This window comes from Stigmatopora nigra, chromosome 12 (genome assembly GCF_051989575.1).
Source record: "Stigmatopora nigra isolate UIUO_SnigA chromosome 12, RoL_Snig_1.1, whole genome shotgun sequence".
NCBI lineage: Eukaryota > Metazoa > Chordata > Actinopteri > Syngnathiformes > Syngnathidae > Stigmatopora > Stigmatopora nigra.
Genome location: NC_135519.1, coordinates 13,996,509 through 14,017,993, shown reverse-complemented (window position 1 = coordinate 14,017,993; position 21,485 = coordinate 13,996,509). Strand labels below are relative to the sequence as shown.

Here is a 21,485-nt window from a genome sequence, read left to right as displayed (position 1 = left end):
GATTGTATTATGAGAATGAAAATTGATTTTTTGTTGTTGTTTGTATTCTGCTGCACTTTTCCGATTTAACACTAGTAGGCGCTAGTCGAAAGAGTTTCACCATTAGCTTATTGGATGAGAAAAGTTGAGGGGTTTCAAAATAAAGTTGTGCTTGGGAGAGGACGCTCCCCTCGAGCAGATGTCGGAGTGTCTGTTACCCAGAGGGACCAATCATTTGGTACAAGCTGTCAGCGTGCGAATACCCAGACGCTTTCATGTGCTGACGTGTTTTGGGTTTGAAGGAAAAGGAACGTGTGGGGAAAATGCAAGCATATGTTTGCACAAACAAGCTTCCATGGAACCTCATCTAAATTCTAACATTTCTACAAAAAAATAGTGATCAATCATTACTGGCAAATGTGACAAGAGTAGCTTTTATTTTGCATCACAAGATGGATGACAAGTAGTGTCTGTCATGATCCAATTTTGTCGGGTGGGTTTCCATGGTGATTTCTATTCTTTTCACCTGGATGGCAGCCAATGAGTGAATTTTAGGTCACTTTATGTTGAGTTTGTGGCATTTCTGGGTCCCGTTCTGTTGATTTATGGCATCTCTGATTGACTTTCTTTTGATTTTGTGGCTACATAAATGATTTAGTAATAATAAAATGTAATGATTAATATCTATGAATGGGCTGTGGATGAGTGGTTGGCAGATTTAGACAGTGCTCACCTGATTTCACCGCTTGTTTTTCTATTTGCACAGTAAAGTAAAAAGGAATGTAACGGACTTGTTTGAAACAATGTATCGAGTATAACAACGTACAAGATATCCCATTATAACCAACAATTAGAGATATTGTCCCGAACCTAATTTTGAGTGTGTGTGGTTACGTTCCTACTTGGTCTACAGTTTGCTTTGGTTATCCTGAAGCCTCCAAACCCTTCGCACCTTCTCCTCGACGCCGTCCAGCACGTCAAACGCCGCCGTCACGTCCCCCGACTGCTTGAATCGGAGCAGAGGGTCCCGCAGCACACTCATTGGCACGCAGAAGTTGAGGTGAGGGTAGGTGGCCTCGGTGGACATGTCCCTGGCGTTGCTGGACACCATGCCTGCCGGAAAACACACTCAATGTCTCGGAAACTATTCATGGCGATAAAGGAGGTGTTACTGTATTTGCGGGCTTAATACCAAGTAGCTCTCCCGTGGAAGCTCGCAGCACGGGACCCCCGCTGGTCCCCGCTTGAACGGCGCACGTGGTTTGGAGCATGACGGCCCGGCCTTGGACGGCCACGACTTTGGAGAGGACACCACCGGTCAGCGACGGGCCGCATCGTCGACCCAGCCCACCGTAGCCCGACACCAACACGCGTTCACCTGTGGGGAGAGAGGGGGAAATAGTTGGTGACCTTAAAATTGACAGTGCATATTGACAAAATGGCCGCTTCAACGGACACCTCATAGATTGAGTAGATAAAAACAAACCAATCTGGAATGCGTGAGCCATTCGAGGGCAGCCGCCGCCATCCAAAATGGATTCTCTGGACCGCACGACAGCGACGTCATAAGGCGACTGCACTTTTGTGGAGAAGAGGACGTCGCCGAAACCATCGAAGACTCTGAAAGGCACAAAAATATTCTGTCAAATATCCACAACAAGTCTGAACCATGGCGTTGCTTACGATTGTGCACCTGTCTGCACGGTGGAACCTGAGGCGGACCGTTGACTCGCCGTCAACCACGTGACGGCAGGTTAGAATCAGGTCAGAGGTCACGAGAATCCCCGAGCCCCATTGCCGCCCACTGTCCACCAGACACACAATCGGGTATCGAACCGTGTCGGCCTTTGGGGTCGCGGCGATCTCGGCGGGACGAAGCCCGAGGTCTCGGAGCGGGCCCCGGATTTCTCCGGATCGGGCCAAGTCCCCGAGGATGGAGCGGACGGAGCAGACAAGGGTGAGTCCGATCCATTCGTTGGCCTTCCAACCGAAGGGCGAGACGATCACCCCGATCAGGTGAAGGCGCTCGTCCTCGGCGGCGAACAAGCCCCCGCCCTCCGTGCCCGGCAAGCAGCGGGCGTCCGTGAGGATGACGGCGTCGTCCTCACCCGCCAGGTTGCTGATGACTCCCCGGCTCACCGAGCCGTTAAAAAGGTCCGCGCAAAGGGAGCCGAATGGCGAGCCGCAAGCGACGACCGGGGAGCCTTTCCGGAGAAACAAGCTGCCACGCCGGGAAACAGCGACGTCGGGATGCGGCCCTCCGGTCTTGAGCACGGCAAACCAGCTAAGGTAGCCTGCGTTTCGGACCAGGTCGTCATCCATGTCGCCATAGAAACGCCAGCCTTCAGCCTGACCGAAAAGTGCCCGCAAAGTCTTTTGGAACTCCATACAGTTGACCAGCATGAGCAACTCGGCTTCGTGTTCCAGTTTCCCGTGGCTTTCGCCGAGTTGGCAACGTTTATCCACTCCGCAGCCATTAGCCTCGACGTAGCTCGGGGAAGTAAACTGGATGGCGATTTTCAATTTCGCGCTAAAACTGTGACGTAACAGTACGCGACGCCGGCTAGCATTGTTGCTAATTGTTTTATCGCCTATAATAAAGCGAAAAAACGGCAGGCCGGTGCAAATAACCGTTCCGGTGCGTGAGTGTATGAGAATTCCACTAAAGCTTACGAGTTCCTGGGCGGAGAAATCCTCTGTCAATGTGACGACACAGCAGCATTTCTCGACGTCCTGGAGGTCCATGGTTAGCCGAGCAGGCGAACTTTGCCCATGTTGACGCTAAACTATGTTTAACTCCTGGAAGACTTTTTCAAATGTATTGTTGTAAAACGCAAACGGCTGTACTAAGACAAAGAAAAACTTACTGAAATATTCAAACAAACTCGTCAAGACAACTGTGAACCAGAACGTCAAAGCAACAGCGAGTGTTTCCGCCGGTCAGTAACTTTTCTTACGTCGAGCTGTGCGCATGCCTGACTGTTTGGCGCGCGTCCTCGGCTGATGTGCGCTGTGAGCCAATGGTGATTGGGGCTGACGTTTGTCGCCCATTTTGGGTCGGGGACATTCAATACACAGTATAATCAATATAAACTGTGTATATACAGTGATAGATGAATCACGCAATGTGTAAATTTGTATTCTTTCATATTTCTAATACAATAATGCTCTGACTATATGAATAGCAGCTTCACACATTATAAAATCACTATAGGATAAATATATTTGTTAAAGTTAATCATTCAATCAAGCAAAGTGAAACGTTTGTAGAAAGTATTTATTCAAACCCATCTTAAATAACATTCTGTCCCATCTTCTGTAACAGCTTCAGAGATACTTAGGCCTCCATGATGTAAATATATAAATACTTTTTTTCTATGTACAAATATTATTTGTAAACACATCAGCCATGGAAGTACTCTCATAATACCACTGCACATAGTAAGCAGCTACTAATCACAAAGTACTCCAATCATTTCCTACATAACATAGCTAGCTACCTTCACGCTTGATAATTCCATCTATATAACACTGTCTGGGAGTAACCAATTAAAGCATGTTGAGCTTCTATTAGTGGTAAACCCTGTTTTCCAAATAACCCCCCAAATCCAAACTGTCAAACGAGTCAGTGAATAGAACATGAGTTTCAATGGCAACCCAGCATGTTTACACGACCCCTCAAAACATGAAACAAAGCGACCTTTGCTGTAAGTCAACACCCGTCTTCAAATGCTAAAAATAAGCCGTGGCTGGCTGTTAATAATTTTCTCTCTGGCACCCAAAGGTGAAATCCCAGCGCTAGGATTGTTTTACCGTCAAGGAAGACTTTCTTCGTGGTCAAATGCATTCGTGGTCGGCACGCTCAAAATGCTTTGGTGAATGGAGTGTTTGTGGGTGGTTATTTTTTTTGGGCAAGGAATCAGTCAATGTATTGGGAGAGCCAGCGGAATCCTTCCCCGTAACCTTGTCTTTTCAGGACGCTGCACATGAAAATCTCAAGGGGCCTCAAGTTTAGGTCGTGCAGCGACACTTTGCCCTAAAAGACAAACATGATGATTTATAATCAATGAAAAGACTCCAACATTTTCAACCAATGAAATCAAAACCTAAATACGTTGACCTTTCCGGTGGTCTGTCCAAACATCCCCCGTAGCGCATCCTCGCTGATGGCTTCGGGCCGATCGATTTTGTTCCCCAGGATGAGAACCGGCACGTTGGCGATGGTTTCGTCGGTCAAAAGAGCCTGAGCGAAGAAAAAGAAGAAGTAGAAGAGAAGCCAGTGAGAAAGCTAAGATTCCAACTCACGTCCAGCTCCACCTTGGCCTCGGCCAGTCGCTCGCGATCGGCACAGTCCACCATGTAGACGATACCGTTGATGGCCGGGAGGTAGTTTTTCCAGATGCGGCGTGCTGGGTTAGGTTGGAAATCATGTCAAATGACAACAAAAAGCAGCTTTTAAAAAATATATATATATATTTTTGTCATTTTGTATCATACCTTGCGTGTGACCGCCCAGGTCAAATGTGGTAAAGGTCATTCCGGCAATGGTTAACTCTTCGGATGCTGGGAGAAAATATCAATGCTTGGCTTGTTTCATGAATGGATGGATATTGCTTACTTAGTAGATATACTTAGAAAATATTTCTCGCACAATAAGCTTGATCCAGCCTGCATTCTGTCGCATTTCTTAGCTTTAACACTAGATTTAGGTTGAACAGTGTCTGACCATTATTTCCAATCCATTTAGGAAACTGTCATGATTAAATTTAAAAATAATAACCTAATCCACTGGCCTTAGAAATTGAGATGTTTATGGGAGCTAGCTAGAAGGGGATAGCTACTTGGGTGCAGAGTGGGTACGTGCTGGCCCAGCCTGTCGTCTCGGAGCATGTGCAGTAACGTGGTTTTGCCGGCGTTGTCCAATCCCAGGAACACCAACTTCCCAGTCTTCTTGTACAACCCTGAAACGCCGTGGATAGAGAATTAGCAGCTTATGGGAGGGGTAAATAAACATAACATGGCTTTAAATGTGCTGAGAATTACACATTTGAATCTAATACATTATTAGCATCATAAGCAGTTTGACAATAGTTATTAAAAAGTTTTTTTGGCCAAAAAATATGGAGATGTTGGAGTATCAACGGAGCTTCCATGGCACAAAATGGAATTAGCAAGAATGCTACTGTTTCGTTTGTTTGTTTACAATACCTAAAAGTTGTAAGACTCCACTGAAACTTCGGTAGATCCAGTCGAAAATAAAAGACATGTTGCCTGTAAGGAAATAATAAGTTATAAGAAATAGCAAAACAAGATTCAACCACCGTATTTGTCGGACTATAAGTCACAGCAGCCAAAGAGTACGCAATGAAGAGGAAATTTATACAAGTTTGCATTTGGATGGAGTATGAGTCACATTTTTTTGGGATGGCCCTTTTTTTCATCGGAAATCGAGGACAAACCAAATGTTCATGTAGCAATATTAAAATGGAGCACAGTGGGCATAACAGTTTTTCACATAACTAAAAAAACAACATTTGCTTTGGGTGGGAAGGGGAAAAAAACAAGTCCTACTTGAGTATTAGCCGCAGGCTCAGCTAAACTATGAAAAAAAATGTGATTTATAGTCCGGAAAATACGGCATACTCAACTGCAGCTTACTGTGTTACAACAAAATCTCGACATAGGCTCTTTAAAGCCTGAGTCATTAATTCTGTGGTATGCTTAAGCTTTTTGTAAGAATTTTTTGGGGTACTTTAACGTACAATAGCTCAATAGCTACTTTGGTATATTAGTCTATTTTTGGGAATTTTCGGACACACAGACACGCGCGCGCGCACACGCACCCACGCACACACGCACGCACGCACGCACTGATCATCCCCGGACTATTTTTATGATGACAAGTAGTGGCAAGGATACTTGATCTGCACACACACAGCTGTCACACTGTATGCAACTCATTGGGTGTACCGCACGGCATAAATGAGCCACTTTTGTTTTGAAATGTTCAAAAACTGCATTTTGTTTAGCATTAACGAGCCCATTGACGCGTTTTATGAGGCTTTTAAGTAGGATTTTTAAGACAAACAATATTATAGGTAGAGTGAGCAATAAACTACGTTTAGCTCAAGAAAATCTCTTTTCTAGTGTGACTGAGTAAAAACAATCGCTTTTAAACAGTCATCTCAGGAGAACAAATCCAAAATGAGCCGCCCAAAAGTACCGAAAAGGGAAAAAAAATCCAAGTAAAGATGGGCTAAAGTTGTAGTCAGGTCCCGGAAAATGACACGCATGAGGATCTAGCTGATAAAAATGAATCCATATTTGTACCTGTTAATGATCAGAGCGCACGTCGTCCGTCCGGTCGGCCGAAAAGCACAAGCCAACTTTGACATTTCGCCGGAAGTACGTCATCGTTAGTTGCCGCTTTGCTCTTCTTGTTTACAACCGCACCCTTCCACAATAATACACGTGTATATATTGACACATTGATCTATTCGTTTTCTGAACCGCTTATCCTCACAAGGGTCTCGTGGGACTGGTTCCTATCCCACCTAACATATATAATAGAAGTATTTAGCAGAAAAAATACATATATAATGTACATGAAACATAATTTGAAAAACGGCATAAAATTCAAGAATATCCCAATAAAGAGAGCCCGATTGATCACATTGCTCTCGTTTTTGAGTATTTTTATCGAATTGAACCAAATATAATTGTATTTTAAAATAGCCCAGTGTACACTACTCAAAAATACTATTTTTTAATAGTGAACACTGGGCGGCACTATCACAACACTACCATTTCATCCATTTTTTGTGTGGCTGTAAGAAAAAATACAAGCAAACTCGTTGATATTTCATCTAGAGTACTTTATTCAAGCAGTTCAGTGTGTGTTAGCAACTAGCTTGTTAGCAAGCCGTGTAAGTTTGAACCCTCTCCCACGTGTAAGGGGAAGCCTTTGATAAATAAGGGAAATTAAATGGATTCCTCATCCCTAGCTGACATTTCCCGAAGGAGGACAGAGACACCTAACAGCAGCGGGAATGTCTCGTTTTACTTTTGCAGATACTTCCCAAACATCCGCTCCATTTTCCATATTACTTTTTGTCCAAGTAAAACCATTTGTCCACTGCCAAAAGAAGAAACAGCATTAAAACATTGAAACAACTCATAGAGAGGAAAAAAATCAAAGCAATATACCCAAACATTGTCGCCACATTACCTGATGATGGGATGGCTTCCTCCTTTTCACAAGCGCAAGCCTAATCGTAAAGATAATTCAAGTTATGAAATGGCTAAATCTCTAAAAATGAAATATCCCTGAAACGTAAATACTCTACTCTATTTTATTTTGAAATTGGCGTAATACAGTTGCTCTTTCGTTGTTTTTCTCCCAAAATGGGTGTAGTATTTTACACTAGTAGAGCTACTGCAGTCATTTTAATGACAAATATGATACTTACATCACCAACAGCTGCTTTTGCCTCGTTCACGGAGCAGCAGAAAGGACTGTCATTGGAGGAGATGCAAGTGTTTTTGCTATATAAAACAAAACAAACAGATTTTTTGACATTGTACACAACATTTAACAAAGTCATATTATTGCATATAATAACAAAGTTACCAGTTTAATTCACCACCATTGGTCTGTTGGCAAATGAGAGCTTTCCAGAAGGTGTTGGTGCTCTTGATGACATCAATGGCAAATTCCTGAAAACAAAACAAAAATATTTATTTTTTATAATAAATGTCAAGGGTGTCAGACTTGGGTTGGTTGGTGGGCCAGATAGAATATAATATAGAACCACTAAGGATGAAAAGATGGAATTTTGAAAGACGAGCAGACCTTGTCCTTGAACTCCTCGTCAAAGGCGAATTTGTTCTCCGGTTTCCCGTCGGGCACTTTGTATTTCTTGAACCAGTCCACCGTGGACCGCAGATAGCCGGGCTTCAATCTCTCCACATCGCCGATGTCTGAAATTGGGGGGGGGAAAAACATGGATATACACAGGGCAGTCTTTCAATGGGATTCCTGTATAACGTGCACCCGAATTTGCTTAATTTTTTTGGTCCAAAACTTTGCAAGTTATTATTATTGAAACCACTTTACGAAAAAACAATCCGGGCCCGCTTTCCGATGTGGCACGTGGCTCGTCCTTACCGTTGAGCTGATCGGCTTCGGGGTCCTCGACATTGATGGCAATGACTTTCCAGTCCGTCTCCCCCTCGTCGATCATGGCCAGGATCCCCAGAACCTTGACTTTGATCACCTCGCCGCGGGAACATACCTGAGCGAGACGATTACCCGCTGGTTGGAACCATCAACGGCACCCCCGCGGACTTTCCCCTTCCGACCGGTGTACCTTTGACCCGATCTCGCAGACGTCGATGGGGTCGTTGTCCCCGCAGCAGGCCGTGTCTTTGTCCTTGTGCGCCGGATCTTCCCACGTCTAAAGCGGGCAAGAGTCCGATCAGAACCAGGCCTTTCGGTCCCTGGAGAAAAGCCACAAACCTGAGGAATGGCTCCGTAGTTCCAGATGTAACCTTTATGGGGGAAAACGTTAGCCACGTAGCGCAACTTTCCCTTCTTCACATCCTGTTTTATTGGGTTCAAAAGCTCCTTTGTGGCGATCTGCAAAATCAAAACAAACGGCTTTGCCCTCTGTTTGCTCTCCGACAAACCCTGACTTGGAAACAATAGAGCATGCGGCTAAAAATCTGACCTCCATCTTGGCATTTGTCCATCTTGGTACTTCCACCACCATGTGAAAGATGTTCTGGAATATGAAAATTCAACATAAAGATTAAGATTCTTTCTACAATCCTTTTTTGTTTTTTTTTAAATGTTTGTATTACTGCTTTACAAGGCCTTGCAGCCGGATGAGATGATAAAACAAGGCTCAATAGACTATGACCTCAGTCATTCTGGAAAATATTAGCTAATGCCACGCGTGGCCAACTCTCCATGACATTAGAATGGGACAGAAATGTATTTATTTATTGTTTATAAACAAATACTTGAGTGAAGCGAGGTCTAAAATGTGACTTAGAAAATTGATATTACTGCACCTGTCCTTCATTAGCATACATTGGTATGTCATGGAATGGTGATATGTACTTCCCCTCAGCATTTTCTGTAAGACAAAAAGAGTAAAAACAACAAATTAATAACATTGTTGGGTCATTCAAGAGAAGTCAGTGTTTATAGAACTGCAAAATATCTTCACCATGACAGGAATGGGCTGTTAGAAGCAATACTCAAAATGAAACTTAGTCAATGAATGCTTTCCGAAAGCAATCTTGAGAAACAGGGTGTGGTCCTATTACTATTGTTCATATTTTAACAGCGTGTGGAACCACCCAACAAAGATTTATGTCTCCGATCGCAATACAATATTTACTTTTCAAGCCTTTCACTTGGAATGGCGATAACCAGTAAAATATTACGTTAAATGTACATAGGCCAAACCTCATTAGAAAAACACGGAGCGTACATACAGAGAAAAACTTTTAACTTATGATGATGAAATCTTAGGGCGACATTCAAAATGAATAAGTGACACGTGGGCGGTTACTGCAAGTCTGCCACTTGCATGGACGGAGTTGCTTGAAGGCAACAGTAAACCTTCATTGCTCCCTACACGCGTACGCACGTGAAACAAAACCAAATCGAGGTACGTTGTACTCACTGAAGAATAGACGGTAACCGAGGCTGTTGGGGGCGCCCCTCTCTTCCACGGTGAAGCTCATGTTTAGGGGCAGGTTTGTCTGACTCGGATGAGGGATGGCGACGGAAAGAGTCAGCCGAGGCGGTGGACTGTAAGGCAGGCGGAAGCTTCATGCGCATGCGTAAAATAAGGAGGGGGGCCTTCATGGACTGTCGGAGAATATTGTGTTGGATGAACGGAACGAGGAAAAAATCCTTAAATTCTTAATAGTTGGCACTGTAATCTCAGTTATTTGATATGTTATGAGAACTGCAACAAATCCAAGTAACATAATCTAAAAGAATGTATAAAAACAAAAATGATAAAGCTATCATATATTTCCACTTGTAAACACCGTGCTCTTGGTGGCCGCACCTTTGACGTCACTTCTGGCCACCGCACGTCCCGCTTCCTGCCTTGCAAAGGGAGGGGAAGGAGCTGGCGGCTGGGAGGACGCGAGGAGCGACAAGAAAGCCCTTGGAAAGACGCAAGAGAGCGGGGAACGGCCCTGGTTTACACCGTCCGTCGGGAGACAAGCACCCCGAGTTCTGTAGCGTCCGAAATTGACACCGAAGCGGCCGCCAAGAAAATGTCGAACAGTCGTCAGCTTAGCGAGAGCAGGGCCATCCCGACCAGGACGGTGTTGATCAACGACACAACGCAGCTACCTCATGACTATTGTACCACCCCAGGAGGCACTTTATTCTCTACGACTCCCAGAGGTAACACCCCCCCCCCCCCTCCAACAAGAAATTTGATGTTAAAGCTGAACCTCACATCCTCGCTGCTTTTGCCATTGTGGCCTTTAGATGCCTTGTCATTTCGTTCAAAACAAAAACAATGTTAGCCCCGCCTCCCGATTCATTGCTTCTCTCTGATTGGCTTCTTTACAGCGCAGGAAGTGTGGCGTTTAAATTCGTTATCATTTTTAAATGGGTTATCACGGAGTAATATATAATTCTGCGGGGCATGTTTCTGCTTTGAATTGCTTCATTTAAAAGTTTTCTATTGAGGTCAGAAGTCAGGTTTCGCCATGATGATAACCGACTGTACTGTACAGACTCGGTTTTAAAAATCATATTGTCATTCAAAACAGAAGTTTTTCAAAAACACAAAAAAATAGTTCTTAACTTTGATGACTAATAAAGCTAAGGCCAGAGAAGGATCTTAACTGTAATTCTTTTGAACTGTAAATCTTATTAATTGAATATAATGTGTAGTATTGTGTTGTTGTTTTTATTGTTTGACATCAGTACTTGGATAAGAGATGATTTCCTTCTTGTGGCATGCTTCTAACTCAAAGCGTTCATGTCTGAAATGAAGCCACAACTTGACCACCGCTTAGTTTGGTATTTGTGACTTCCATATCCATGTTAGTCTATTTTTGGAGTTGGACTTGAGCCAGGCTAGATGGTGAGACTGAGCAAAGCGGGAGGATTGTTCAGTCCAAACCAGTCGTCATTTTTTAAAGCAATAAAAAATGATTTTTTGGAAGACTTTGCTAGTTGTAAATTCAAAAAAATTCCAGCTATAAAATGATCTATTGGTCAAAGTTTCCACTGTGAAAATGATCCTGGAATGTGATTGGTTCCACAGTCATAAACACACTGACGATAAAATAGTTCCGGGTCAGTAAATTGCATTCATAAATTAAATGAAATTGCGTTCATAAGAGCTGCAGATTTATTTCTAGTGCTTTCAAGACCTAATAAGGAACCTCCAACAACAATAACAACAAGATCTTTGAGTTGATGCTAACACTGAGCTAAATACTCCCTATCTTATAAGGGGAGAGTTTGGAATGTGCTTCAAAAGAAGCTCGCTTTTTAATACCGTAACTCAAAATAGGGAGGAGGGGTGGCATTCAAAAACAACTTGATTTCGGAATGGAACGCGGTGTACCTTGGCGTTAAGGTCATTGCTTTGGGTCATACGGTGTATCCATAACAGAATGCGTTTGGAGTCGGTCAAAGTGCCATTTCTTCAATATTTTGGTCCATTTGATTTTATTGTTACCGCGGATACCATTGCAGGAACACGGATCATCTACGAGCGCAAGTTTTTGCTGGACATGCGCAACTCCCCCATCGCCCAGACTCCGCCCGCTAACCTGCCGGTCATCCCTGGCGTGACGGGACAAAACGCAACGGACGAGAATCAGAAAAACCAGGCCAACAATCACGTCAACAACCACGACGGAAAGCCTACGACCGGTGAGGACTCATTTCATTTTGGCTTTTTCCAATGTGCAGTACTTACCAATGCCTCTAGGTGCGAAATTTTAGGCAATGCTAAAATGGGGTATTGTTATTATTGTTTAAGATATTAATAAATAATTTCCCTATAATTGTATTTATCAACAATTCCAGTCTCCGGTGTCCTGACTTTTTGTCTTTGTTTGTCTTTTAAGGTGACGACGCTCAGTTTGAAATGGACATCTGACAAAAATTGGCGCCGGCGAGCCCGAAACAAAACAAGAAAAGGACCTGGCGCGCCCCATCGCGTCAGTGGCTCGGCTTTTAGAAACAAATGTGTTGTTGAGCCCTCGTGGCGGCCATCTTTTTCTCCTCTCCGCTACTGGTTGTCCGTGCGCGTGTGTTTTGCAAAGCGTGGATAGATGGCACACACTTTTAAAGCTTTTTAAATCAAATAACGAGGCAAACATCGCGTCTGCCGACTGGGAAAATTTCTCGTAAGAAACTCAGGATGGTAAGCGTAAAATTTGTTTTTAAAGTCTTAGTAAAGGGAGGCCTGGTGCAACCTCAATGGCTCCCTTTATTAAGAATTTAATACATTCAATTCTGGCATTGACAAAACACACTTTGGAAAGAATGCATACGCGCACGCACACATGCACGAATATCAGCGGTTTCATTTACAGAGCACACATATTTCCATTTATATCAAGAGAAAATGGCGGGGGGTTAAGATTCGAAATGTGCCATTTGGTGCTTTTATTTGGTTGACGACGTCCATATTTGGTCAATTTGAATGTTTTTCCATAAATGGAAACTGTTGTTCAGAAGGTTTTTAAATTTCAAATTAAGGAGGAATGTAAAGTGTTGAAGAAATTTTAGAAAAACTTGAAATGATCCACAGTTAATGTATTCTTTGATTTGTAATACAATTTTCTGTATGAAGAATCTCATTGGACTGTAAAGCATTACATGTATCCCCCCCCGCAAAAAAAAAAAAGTTGTCTAAACTTGATGGTGGCATTCCATAATCTGCAAAAGTGTCCCTCCCCAGTGTCCTTAACGCTTTATACTGTAACGACCTTTTATGGTGTGCCCACCACGCCTTACTTCAATGCTACTGCAAACAAAAATGGAGAAAGAGGTTTATTTTTTCACTGGAAAACCACGACGTTGTTTTGAAAATTAATGAGGAAAACGGATTCTTTTTGGTTTCAAATACAATACTACGGTTGTTTTTTCATTCTGTATGGATTCATTTTGTGTTTGGAGATAATTTTATTAATCATTGAAGTCAAAATACCAGTAAACACTCTTGCAACAAGATCAATAAAAGTTCCATAACAAGGAAACTGTGTTGTGCTCTTTCATTTCTTTTGGGGAATGTTATGGGAAAGGGGTCCAAATGTGGAGGTACACCCCCAAAAAATAAAATCATTGCCTGAGGAATAAGCACAAACAATATATGTGTGCGTGTAGTTTCACAATTTGAATTACCCAATTAAGCTTGTGGGATAACCCAACTTGGAGGAGAAAGGTTACAATAATGTTCTACACATATTAGTGTCGCTTAATGGACGAGCTCCAAACTGCATTCATTGCAAAATAAGTAATAACCCTAATACATTAATTATCTCCTCAAGATTCTTCTGCTTATCTGAAAATCAATGTTTCAATGTTTAAGAAATTTAAAAATGATACTGAATTTCTAACAGTCACCTTTGTCCCAAAGAAGACAATTTCAGTTCTCGCAGGCGAATACAGCGGGTGCTCCGGCATTTCTGTGCAGGCATCATTCCGGTCGCCTGCTGGTCCTTCCTCCTTTTCAACGTCCCTGAGCGAGGCCGCCGCCAAGATGGTGAGTCTTCCAGGCTAAAGTTGAAGTAAAATCCACCCATCATCGAATCAATCGCTACCTTCTCGTCCGTTTTGTCACGGCCGACTCATGTCTTCCATATCAATCTTTAAAAATCGGTCAATATTGACGTTTAGTTTCCTTTTTTGGACTCTTTAGCGACATGATCAAAATGCTAAGCTACATGTCATCAACACTTAGCCAGGAATACAGTAAATGGCATTTGACGTCGCTTTGTTGTATACGCATGAATCAAATTTCTCGAAAGCACCGATATCCAAGTTATAGTTGTTCTGACATTCCGTAAATGAGGATAAAATATATTTTGACGTCAAAAGTGGCGTCCTCGCGAATGAGGTTCTTCGTAACATCATGTTCCTGATTGTAAAACCCATTTTCAATATAATCAAGTGTCACGACAGCAGGTTTAATTGAATTTCACTCATTGAACCCTGTTTTCTCTTTTAGAATGAGACAGTTACAGTCAGGACACGAAAGTTTATGACGAACCGGCTGCTTCAGAGGAAGCAAATGGTAAGTTTGAATCCCATCCACATTGCATAGAAAATATGGTAGGCCCGCTTTTCCTGTGTTTTCATTGGCCGTCCTCGCCTCCCAGGTCGTCGACGTTCTTCACCCGGGCAAAGCCACGGTCCCCAAGACGGAAATCCGGGAAAAGCTGGCCAAGATGTACAAAACCACCCCCGACGTGGTCTTCGTCTTTGGCTTCAGAACTCAGTTTGGCGGTGGCAAGACAACGGGCTTCGCCATGGTCTACGACACCCTCGATTACGCCAAGAAGAACGAGCCCAAACACAGGCTGGCCAGGGTGAGCAAATTACGGGATGGAAGAATTGGAGCTAGGGGTTAAGATCTGTGTTGTTGTTTTTTTTCTCATTCGTTAAATTGTCTTGCAACTTGTGTTCCTCAGCACGGTCTCTACGAGAAGAAGAAGACCTCCAGGAAGCAGCGCAAGGAACGCAAGAACAGAATGAAGAAAGTACGAGGAACCAAGAAGTCCACCGTGGGCGCCGCCAGCAAAAAGGTTCGTTGTCGGGAGTCGTCGCTCGTCCCCAGTTTGGCCAAAGTTTTTGATCGGACGCTGCCCCCGTCCGTCCCAATCTGTGCGTGTAGATTGTTAACATGTTATTGTTATTCTTTCTACCCTTTCAAATGGTCTTCGGAAACCATAGAAGGTAAATGCACGCCAGTAGAGTATGGATAACGTGTCCCTGTTGGATGTTAGCTAACATCTCCTAATAGCTGACTGACAACACACACACCAACACAAAAAATCACGGGTCAACTATGACACTGGTGGTTTTTTTTATGTGAGCTAATATCTACAAATAGCATTTTCGTTGTGCCTGTAGTCTTATAGCTTTATAACCTACAATTAGATGGATGGATGGCATCTTCGTTCGCACGAATCAGGTTAACGGAGCTGACTTTTCAACACCATCTTGGATTCTACTACAAATTTGGAAAAACTAAGTTGAAGTGTAGGGACAAAGCTAACCCAAGTCAAGAGGCATCTCTTGCACCACGGTTGGCTAACAGATTTGCAATAACCAAACCGCATCTTTAGCTCGCCCAAGCTGAGCCACCTAGCTTAGCTTTTTTTCTCCCTCCCTTACCTGACCATGTTTTAACGTGATTCTGTTGCATCTTCTGTTCTCGTCTTTTGCCTCCTCCCACGGAACGCTGGCGCAGAAATGACATGTCCAGGTATCAAACGCCGGCCACTGGACTTGAGCCGGTGCCACCGCGCATGCCCAGAACACCCCTAGATTCACCCTGGTGTTTTTGTCTGGATTCCCGACTTTTCTTTTCGCCGATCCACCGCGTCTTCCCTTTTAACAGACACTTTGGTTACCCGACACGAGAGTTAATGAAGGGTGGCACTCAATGGTGTTTAGTTGACCTTTTTTTTAAGTGTGGAGCACTTTTTTAACCACAATTGTTACTGGTGTAACAATGGTTTTACGTTGAAACTGCAGTGTGTATGTAGTATTTATAGTTGGACACTTAGAGCCAATGAAATGTATGCAATGGTCATCTTATTTTTTTTTCTTCTCTCCTTCTAGTGAGCCCAGACGGCCCAGGATGGTCCTCGTGCTCAAGATGTTCTTGTATATTGTTCTCAAATAAAAGTTTGAAAGAAAAGACCACAACAGTTCTTGCAGTGACTTATTTTGTATTCACTTTGCTTTGACTCATTGACACACTTGCGTCATGGAGGAGGGGCCTCGACGCAGTACCCTAAGCGGCCACGTGGCGTCTCCCCTGGCCGTACAGCGGCAGGCTTTCTTCCTAATCAACGCAGGTGGGCTCCACCTTTCTCAAATGGGCATTCAAAAAAATCCCAAGAGTTTGAGGTGAAGTCACAAGAATTCCTTATTTGGGCATACACTGAACTCCTAAATTTTGCTTTGTCTTTTGATTATGTGAGAGAAGAAGAATCAAAGTATTGTATACAAATAATTGTAAGAGTAGAACTTCATGGCTGGGTTAAATGATTCCACTGCCTTTTGACCTTTTTGGTGACCTACAAGTGCCCCCATAAAAAGTCACCTTTCCTCCAGTTTGGTATGTTGCAAGTGCAATCAGTGGATTGCAGTCAGGTGCTTCTCGTTTGAGCCCAACCCCCGTTGCTTCAACTCCACGGTGGCCTTCCAGGACTGCCTTGTCTCTTTTGCTTGGTCCCTTCCCCCGGCCGTCCAGGCCTCGTTTCAAACTTGACACCAAGTCATCACCTCCAAAAATACTAGCCACGCGCTCACCATAAGACAATTGACATGAACATTTCTGCACAAACCCCATGTATGGCGACCTAGAAAAGGGGCAGGTGGATTGATTGGAATTGGGGCCGACTCGTGGGAGCTTTCAAAAATGCGGACACAGCTGCTAACAGATGGTCGCAGAAAATGAAGCTCTTCTAGCTCGCCGCCTTTCATCCCAGGAGCCCCTTTGCCTCTTTTTTTTTAACGCTACCGCCCGTGTCTCTCACTCGTCTTTCTTTTGAATCACCGTCTGAAAATTAAGAGGCCGGGTTAGGCCGCGGCGTTTTGTGAGGGTGGCTTTAATAATTAACAAGAGCGGAGAATATAAGCGACTCCCCGTTGTGCACTGGCACGGAAAAACGAGGAAGACGAGGAAGAGGAGGAAAGCGCCAATGGTGAGAAGAGTTTATGAAATATGGATATCGGGAAAGAAAGCCATCCAGGAAGAAATTCTTTAATGACTTGACTGATTGCGGGAAATAGTCTGAGTTGACAAAAATGGGAGACTTTTTGGGTCCACGCTCAGTTGCCTGTGTAGCTTTTCTGCGGGTACTCCGCTTTCCACCCATGTGCCCCAAACGGCGCTAGCGTAGCATAGCATACTGACAACAAGTTGAAAAAGAATATCTAGTACTTGAATTTCCCAGAACGCTGACATCTTGTAGTCAAAAAAAATGTCCATATCATTTTAGCAGAAGTGGAGTCCAATTAGAGAGGCGCTCTCATTTGTCACACTGCCGTGCCACTTTCCCTTGTTCTTTTTTTTCTCTCTCTATTTTCTTTTTTTTTTGGCCTTGTGGCGGGCGTCTCTCGACATGGCTGCCTAGTAACCGTCAGATGGCCACAGTGATTTATGCAAATTGGCCAGGAAGAGCTCATGGCTTAGTCGCCCGCCATCATGCGGCAAAACAGCTGGGAAAGTCGGCAGCGTGCCGTACGGAAAAATGCCCAATGATGTTACCGGGAGAATTTCAAAATAAAATAAGGGATGCAGGGGGATACTGGGGGGGATTTCATAACTTGGATCTTAGTATGTTTGTATGTTGGCGCATATATCATAAGGTTTTGTAATTTTTGTGGGGTGGGGGCTGGCTGGAGAAGTCACGCGTAACCATGGTAACCCATCCACTCAGTCTAATTGTAAGTGGAACTGCACTGAGCACCATTTAATGAGATTTCCACGGGGAGACTGTGATCCTCACTCACTCTCATTCACAAACGTTCCTCTCTACATTAAATTCTTCCGACATCCATCAGATGGAGCTCTCCTGGCTTTTGCGCTCTCTCTCTCTCTTTTTGCAAACAGGCGCTATCATAGCATCTTTGCTACATGGCAAATGATGGCGACATGAGGCAAATTGAGAGCGTTTAGACGCCACCGATTACAAGCGCTCATGGGGGGGGGGGGGGGGGGGGGGATTTGAAACACTTGAGCGTGTGATCTCTCCCGGCTTGTCAGGCGGGACATTATCTGCGCTAATAGACTCACATCTTTGCAGGCAAATCTTTTTTAACGTTAGCCGCCGCGGCGCCCAGGGGAGACCACCCTCGCTGTCTGCCTGGGAAGGGAGGGAAAGGCGGGACTTATTTGGGTGACGGTAGCTCATTTCAACCCACACAATAGAGACTGCCTCATTAGAACACGGACGTTTGGTCGCTGTGACAACATGGCAGAGAGTTTACTGTTGAAATCAGCTCTCAAAATTATATTCATGAGATTTTATGCCAATATTTTTATACATAGATATATATTACAGTGGGGGAGGCCATATCCGATCCTGGAGGGCCCCTATCATCCAATCTAGTTGTATACTAGTCCCAATTGTGATCCTAGACTCAGAATTGTGTCTTTCCGAATCTCACCGGCCTTTTTTGGGCCCCAGTGGTCCTAATTTTTGCGTGACGGCCATCCATTTGTCCACGGTGACAAGGCAAGCGGCCGTATAAGTGCAGCGGTTACGTTCCTCCCGAGAGCCGCCGTGTGACAAGCCGCCTCTCCGGTGGCGCAGTCAAGGATGACACGGAGGTTGGAGTGGTCACACATTTACAGCCCCCCCCCGGTGCATGTTCTTCCCAAGGTCGCACGCTGGATTGCATAACAATAGCAGGGAGAAAAAAAGCCCTGGAAAACAAGCAAACGGGGAGATGACAGGAAATAGCCGCAACCACCCCCACGGCGTCCGCCTTTTATTTTATGTCCAATGAAGCGCCCCACTTGAGATGGAAGCCAATTGCCGACCTCACGGTCAAGTACTGGTGCACAAACTTAAGCTTTACGGGAAAAATAACTACAAGATAACCTTACAGACATAAAACGGGTCAAAATTAACAATGATATAATCTCAATTTGTGTGCCGCTGACCTTTGACCTTTCCTTTTTGGACTGGAAAATGCTCACCCGTGTCTTTTCCACATGTAGAAGATGAAAGCGCACCCCTTAATGAGAAGATGAAGAATGCAATTGAAGGTTTTAGACTGGTCTCGTCAAATTTAAGCAGTTTTCACATGCTAATTGGATCAAGCGCCCGACACAATGCAATTTCAATTAACCTGGTGGCACACGTCGAGCTAACTAAGTCCCTTTGTTCTCCCGGTCTTTCATTCCCGGTGCCCTTTGAAATAGAGCTGGCCGGAAATGAACCGTCAGTCAACCCGCCTTTTAATCCGTGCGTCTTCTTGTCAGCCATCTGGACGCATTATTTTTGCCGCCGTAGTAGAATCATCGGAATTCAACCCAAATGACAAACGCCATTGACGGACAGCTCAGGATTTTGCGATTGGCTGACCGTAGTTAGCTGGGATAGGCTCCAGCACCTCTCGCGACCCTTGTGAGGATAAGGGGTTCAGAAAATGAACCAATGCCTTCATGGTGGCGCACGCACGGCCTCGCAGACCGACAAAACAAAGACGCGGGTCTCCTTGACGAGTCCTTCCCAGGTTGAAAAATAACGTTGGGACGGGGAGGGAGTTCGCCGTCGGGGCACGGCGACATTGAGCGCTGGCTCGCCATCCCGCCAAATAAAAATGACTCACTGCTGGACGGCGGTGATGTCAACGGCCGCGTTGGTCCCCATTAGAGCTGCCCCCTCCAAGGGCTCGGCTCGTCCTTGAGAAATGGTCGTTTTTTCTTCTAATGGCGATACGCCACATTCAAGGCAGGAAGGAATACCAGGAGCCACTATACTTACCTCCCCCCTCGGACATAGGAATATCCCAGCCCAAGATTTGTTGATGAGGCCAGAGTGACCGCAGGGAGGAGGCGGAGGAATTCACCTGCGAAAGCCTACGATTGGCCCGATGGCCCGTGCCCCCTCCTTTTACAAATGTTTACACAAAAGGAAGAGAAGCAGTATCTTCTTGTTCAAATGAAGTAGTTATTTGCATGTGTATATATAAATATTTATCCATAAAATGTTTCTTTGTCAAAGTACTCGTTTTTAATCTCTACGTAATTGTTTTTTTTGTTTTGTTAACTTGTGTTTCCCCGTAATTCTTAATTTGACAGGACAAAATACCCTGCAAATTGACAGGTGTTGCAGTAATATCCCACCTTTTTATGTGTTCCGTGAAGTGCGCAGGGCAAGTGCTACGAAGCAATGGTGTGTTCAGGCTCCGCGTGAAGAGTGGGACATTCCCTCCCTCTGGCCACTTGCAGCCTTTCCAGACGCGGAAGAGAGGGAAGAGAGAGTGGAGGGGGGAACAAGCTGCTGTGCGTGTGCATCGCGAGGAGAGAACATTGTTCCTTGACGTCAGCGCTCGGCCCAGCCTGCCGCTGCACTCAAACACGTCTTTGTTATTCCGAGGTTTCCACCGTGAGAGCGGCCACCCGGAAAACACGGAGCGACGCTGGAATCGCTCTTCAGTCACACTTCGACACCATTCTTTCCCTTACAGATGCATCCATTATATAATTGTCACCATCTCATGAATAAAAATCCAGATTCTGCTTACGGGATGCACATTTTTATGGAGGTGGCACGGTGGAAGAGTGGTTAGCGTGAGGCCGTCAAACTTAATCGTATTCGCGGGCTGCAACTAGCCGCACCACTTGACTTTTGGGCCCAAAAGGTCAATGGCAGGCTATGAGTTCATTTTCCGACACTTCCTTGGCATTTTAGGGTACCTTCAGGTACCTCCCTGTAAATTTCCTCCTGGTTTTGTAGTTTCTTTTTGGCTGCCTACTGTTCATTGATCACTCTTTATTGGTTTTGGGGCAAGGGTGCTGGAGACTATCCCAGTCATGATTGCAGGGTTATTAAAATAGATAGATAATTAGAATAGTAAGGACATGACAGACAATTATGAGTCCTGGTGCATATTTTTTTATATGGTTAACATGGTGGCATGGTGGTTAAGTGGTTAGTGTGTTGGCCTCACAGTTCTAGGGTCGTGGGTTTGATCCCAGATTTGCCACTGGGTGGAGTTTGGATGTTGAATAGAATTGATTCAATTCAATGCTTTAATTGTCATTAAACAGGTAAAGTAATGAGATTTGAAGTTTGCTTCCCAAGGATAGCAGACAGACGGACAGATCGACGCCCCCTATCGGTGGCGTGGTAGAGGGGAATCCGGCTCACATTTTCCTCTTCACCGCCGAACACGGTCTTCTCAACGGTGGTAACTGAATAACCCCGTGTAATGTGACACTTCAACTTGCCGTGCTCCACGGTAGTTGATTCAGCCACTCAGTCGCCCCGCGAGCTCGTTGGGAGCAGCTCGAGGAAAGCCAGGGAAAAAAAGGAGCCACACGCGGAGCTTTTTTCGGATTTTCCCTTCTCCTTGTTGACATTTTGATTTCAACGTCGCGGAGGAGGACTCCTCGCTCGCTGCTGCAAGTAAGTTTTGCCTCTTAATCTGGCGATCGCAACGCGCTTTTGCAGCGGATAGTGTCCGCTAACAATAGGCTGACCTCTCCGGAACCTTTAAGCGGGTGAAGCCGTGTCAGATGCCGGTCGGCCGG

The 21,485-nt window shown here is 44.6% G+C and overlaps 6 protein-coding genes across 9 annotated transcripts in view; 3 read left to right on the top strand and 3 right to left on the bottom strand.

The window, feature by feature from the left end:
* Positions 1 to 165: 165 nt before the first annotated feature.
* Positions 166 to 2,990, bottom strand: tysnd1 (trypsin like peroxisomal matrix peptidase 1). The gene is made up of 4 exons (XM_077729858.1): positions 1,673 to 2,990; positions 1,466 to 1,599; positions 1,172 to 1,357; positions 166 to 1,092 (listed from the first exon to the last, which is right to left on the bottom strand). Exons 1-4 carry the CDS (start codon positions 2,722 to 2,724, stop codon positions 887 to 889), a joined length of 1,578 nt encoding a protein of 525 aa, XP_077585984.1. The 5' UTR covers positions 2,725 to 2,990; the 3' UTR covers positions 166 to 886.
* Positions 2,991 to 3,235: 245 nt separating this feature from the next.
* On the bottom strand, positions 3,236 to 5,503 carry sar1ab (secretion associated, Ras related GTPase 1Ab). Its single transcript, XM_077729658.1, has 5 exons — positions 5,188 to 5,503; positions 4,821 to 4,940; positions 4,477 to 4,542; positions 4,285 to 4,388; positions 3,236 to 4,222 (listed from the first exon to the last, which is right to left on the bottom strand). Exons 1-5 carry the CDS (start codon positions 5,243 to 5,245, stop codon positions 4,079 to 4,081), a joined length of 492 nt encoding a protein of 163 aa, XP_077585784.1. The 5' UTR covers positions 5,246 to 5,503; the 3' UTR covers positions 3,236 to 4,078.
* Positions 5,504 to 6,833: 1,330 nt separating this feature from the next.
* On the bottom strand, positions 6,834 to 10,387 carry ppa1b (inorganic pyrophosphatase 1b). Its single transcript, XM_077729648.1, has 11 exons — positions 9,675 to 10,387; positions 9,055 to 9,119; positions 8,709 to 8,762; positions 8,498 to 8,617; positions 8,349 to 8,435; positions 8,147 to 8,273; positions 7,832 to 7,959; positions 7,610 to 7,695; positions 7,449 to 7,524; positions 7,208 to 7,247; positions 6,834 to 7,114 (listed from the first exon to the last, which is right to left on the bottom strand). The coding sequence occupies exons 1-11, from the start codon at positions 9,733 to 9,735 to the stop codon at positions 7,083 to 7,085; spliced, it is 876 nt and encodes a 291-aa protein (XP_077585774.1). The 5' UTR covers positions 9,736 to 10,387; the 3' UTR covers positions 6,834 to 7,082.
* Positions 9,997 to 12,875, top strand: eif4ebp2 (eukaryotic translation initiation factor 4E binding protein 2). The gene is made up of 3 exons (XM_077729649.1): positions 9,997 to 10,414; positions 11,726 to 11,905; positions 12,103 to 12,875. The coding sequence occupies exons 1-3, from the start codon at positions 10,012 to 10,014 to the stop codon at positions 12,132 to 12,134; spliced, it is 615 nt and encodes a 204-aa protein (XP_077585775.1). The 5' UTR covers positions 9,997 to 10,011; the 3' UTR covers positions 12,135 to 12,875.
* A 768-nt stretch (positions 12,876 to 13,643) lies between these two features.
* Positions 13,644 to 15,916, top strand: rps24 (ribosomal protein S24). Of its 2 annotated transcripts, XM_077730346.1 has the most exons (6): positions 13,644 to 13,745; positions 14,211 to 14,276; positions 14,362 to 14,571; positions 14,674 to 14,787; positions 15,456 to 15,470; positions 15,830 to 15,916. In XM_077730346.1, the coding sequence occupies exons 1-5, from the start codon at positions 13,743 to 13,745 to the stop codon at positions 15,459 to 15,461; spliced, it is 399 nt and encodes a 132-aa protein (XP_077586472.1). In that variant the 5' UTR covers positions 13,644 to 13,742; the 3' UTR covers positions 15,462 to 15,470; positions 15,830 to 15,916. The 2 variants fall into 2 exon arrangements, with proteins under 2 accessions (XP_077586472.1, XP_077586473.1); XM_077730347.1 differs by lacking the exon at positions 15,456 to 15,470.
* Positions 15,917 to 21,120: 5,204 nt separating this feature from the next.
* zmiz1a (zinc finger, MIZ-type containing 1a) overlaps positions 21,121 to 21,485 on the top strand; it is a 44,601-nt gene continuing 44,236 nt past the window's right edge. For 2 of the 3 annotated variants that reach the window (XM_077729801.1, XM_077729804.1), the window contains exon 1: positions 21,124 to 21,360. The gene's annotated coding sequence lies outside the window, so the exon portion shown is untranslated. Of the gene's footprint in view, positions 21,361 to 21,485 lie in introns of all 3 variants that reach the window. The other variant, XM_077729805.1, reaches the window with a different exon arrangement.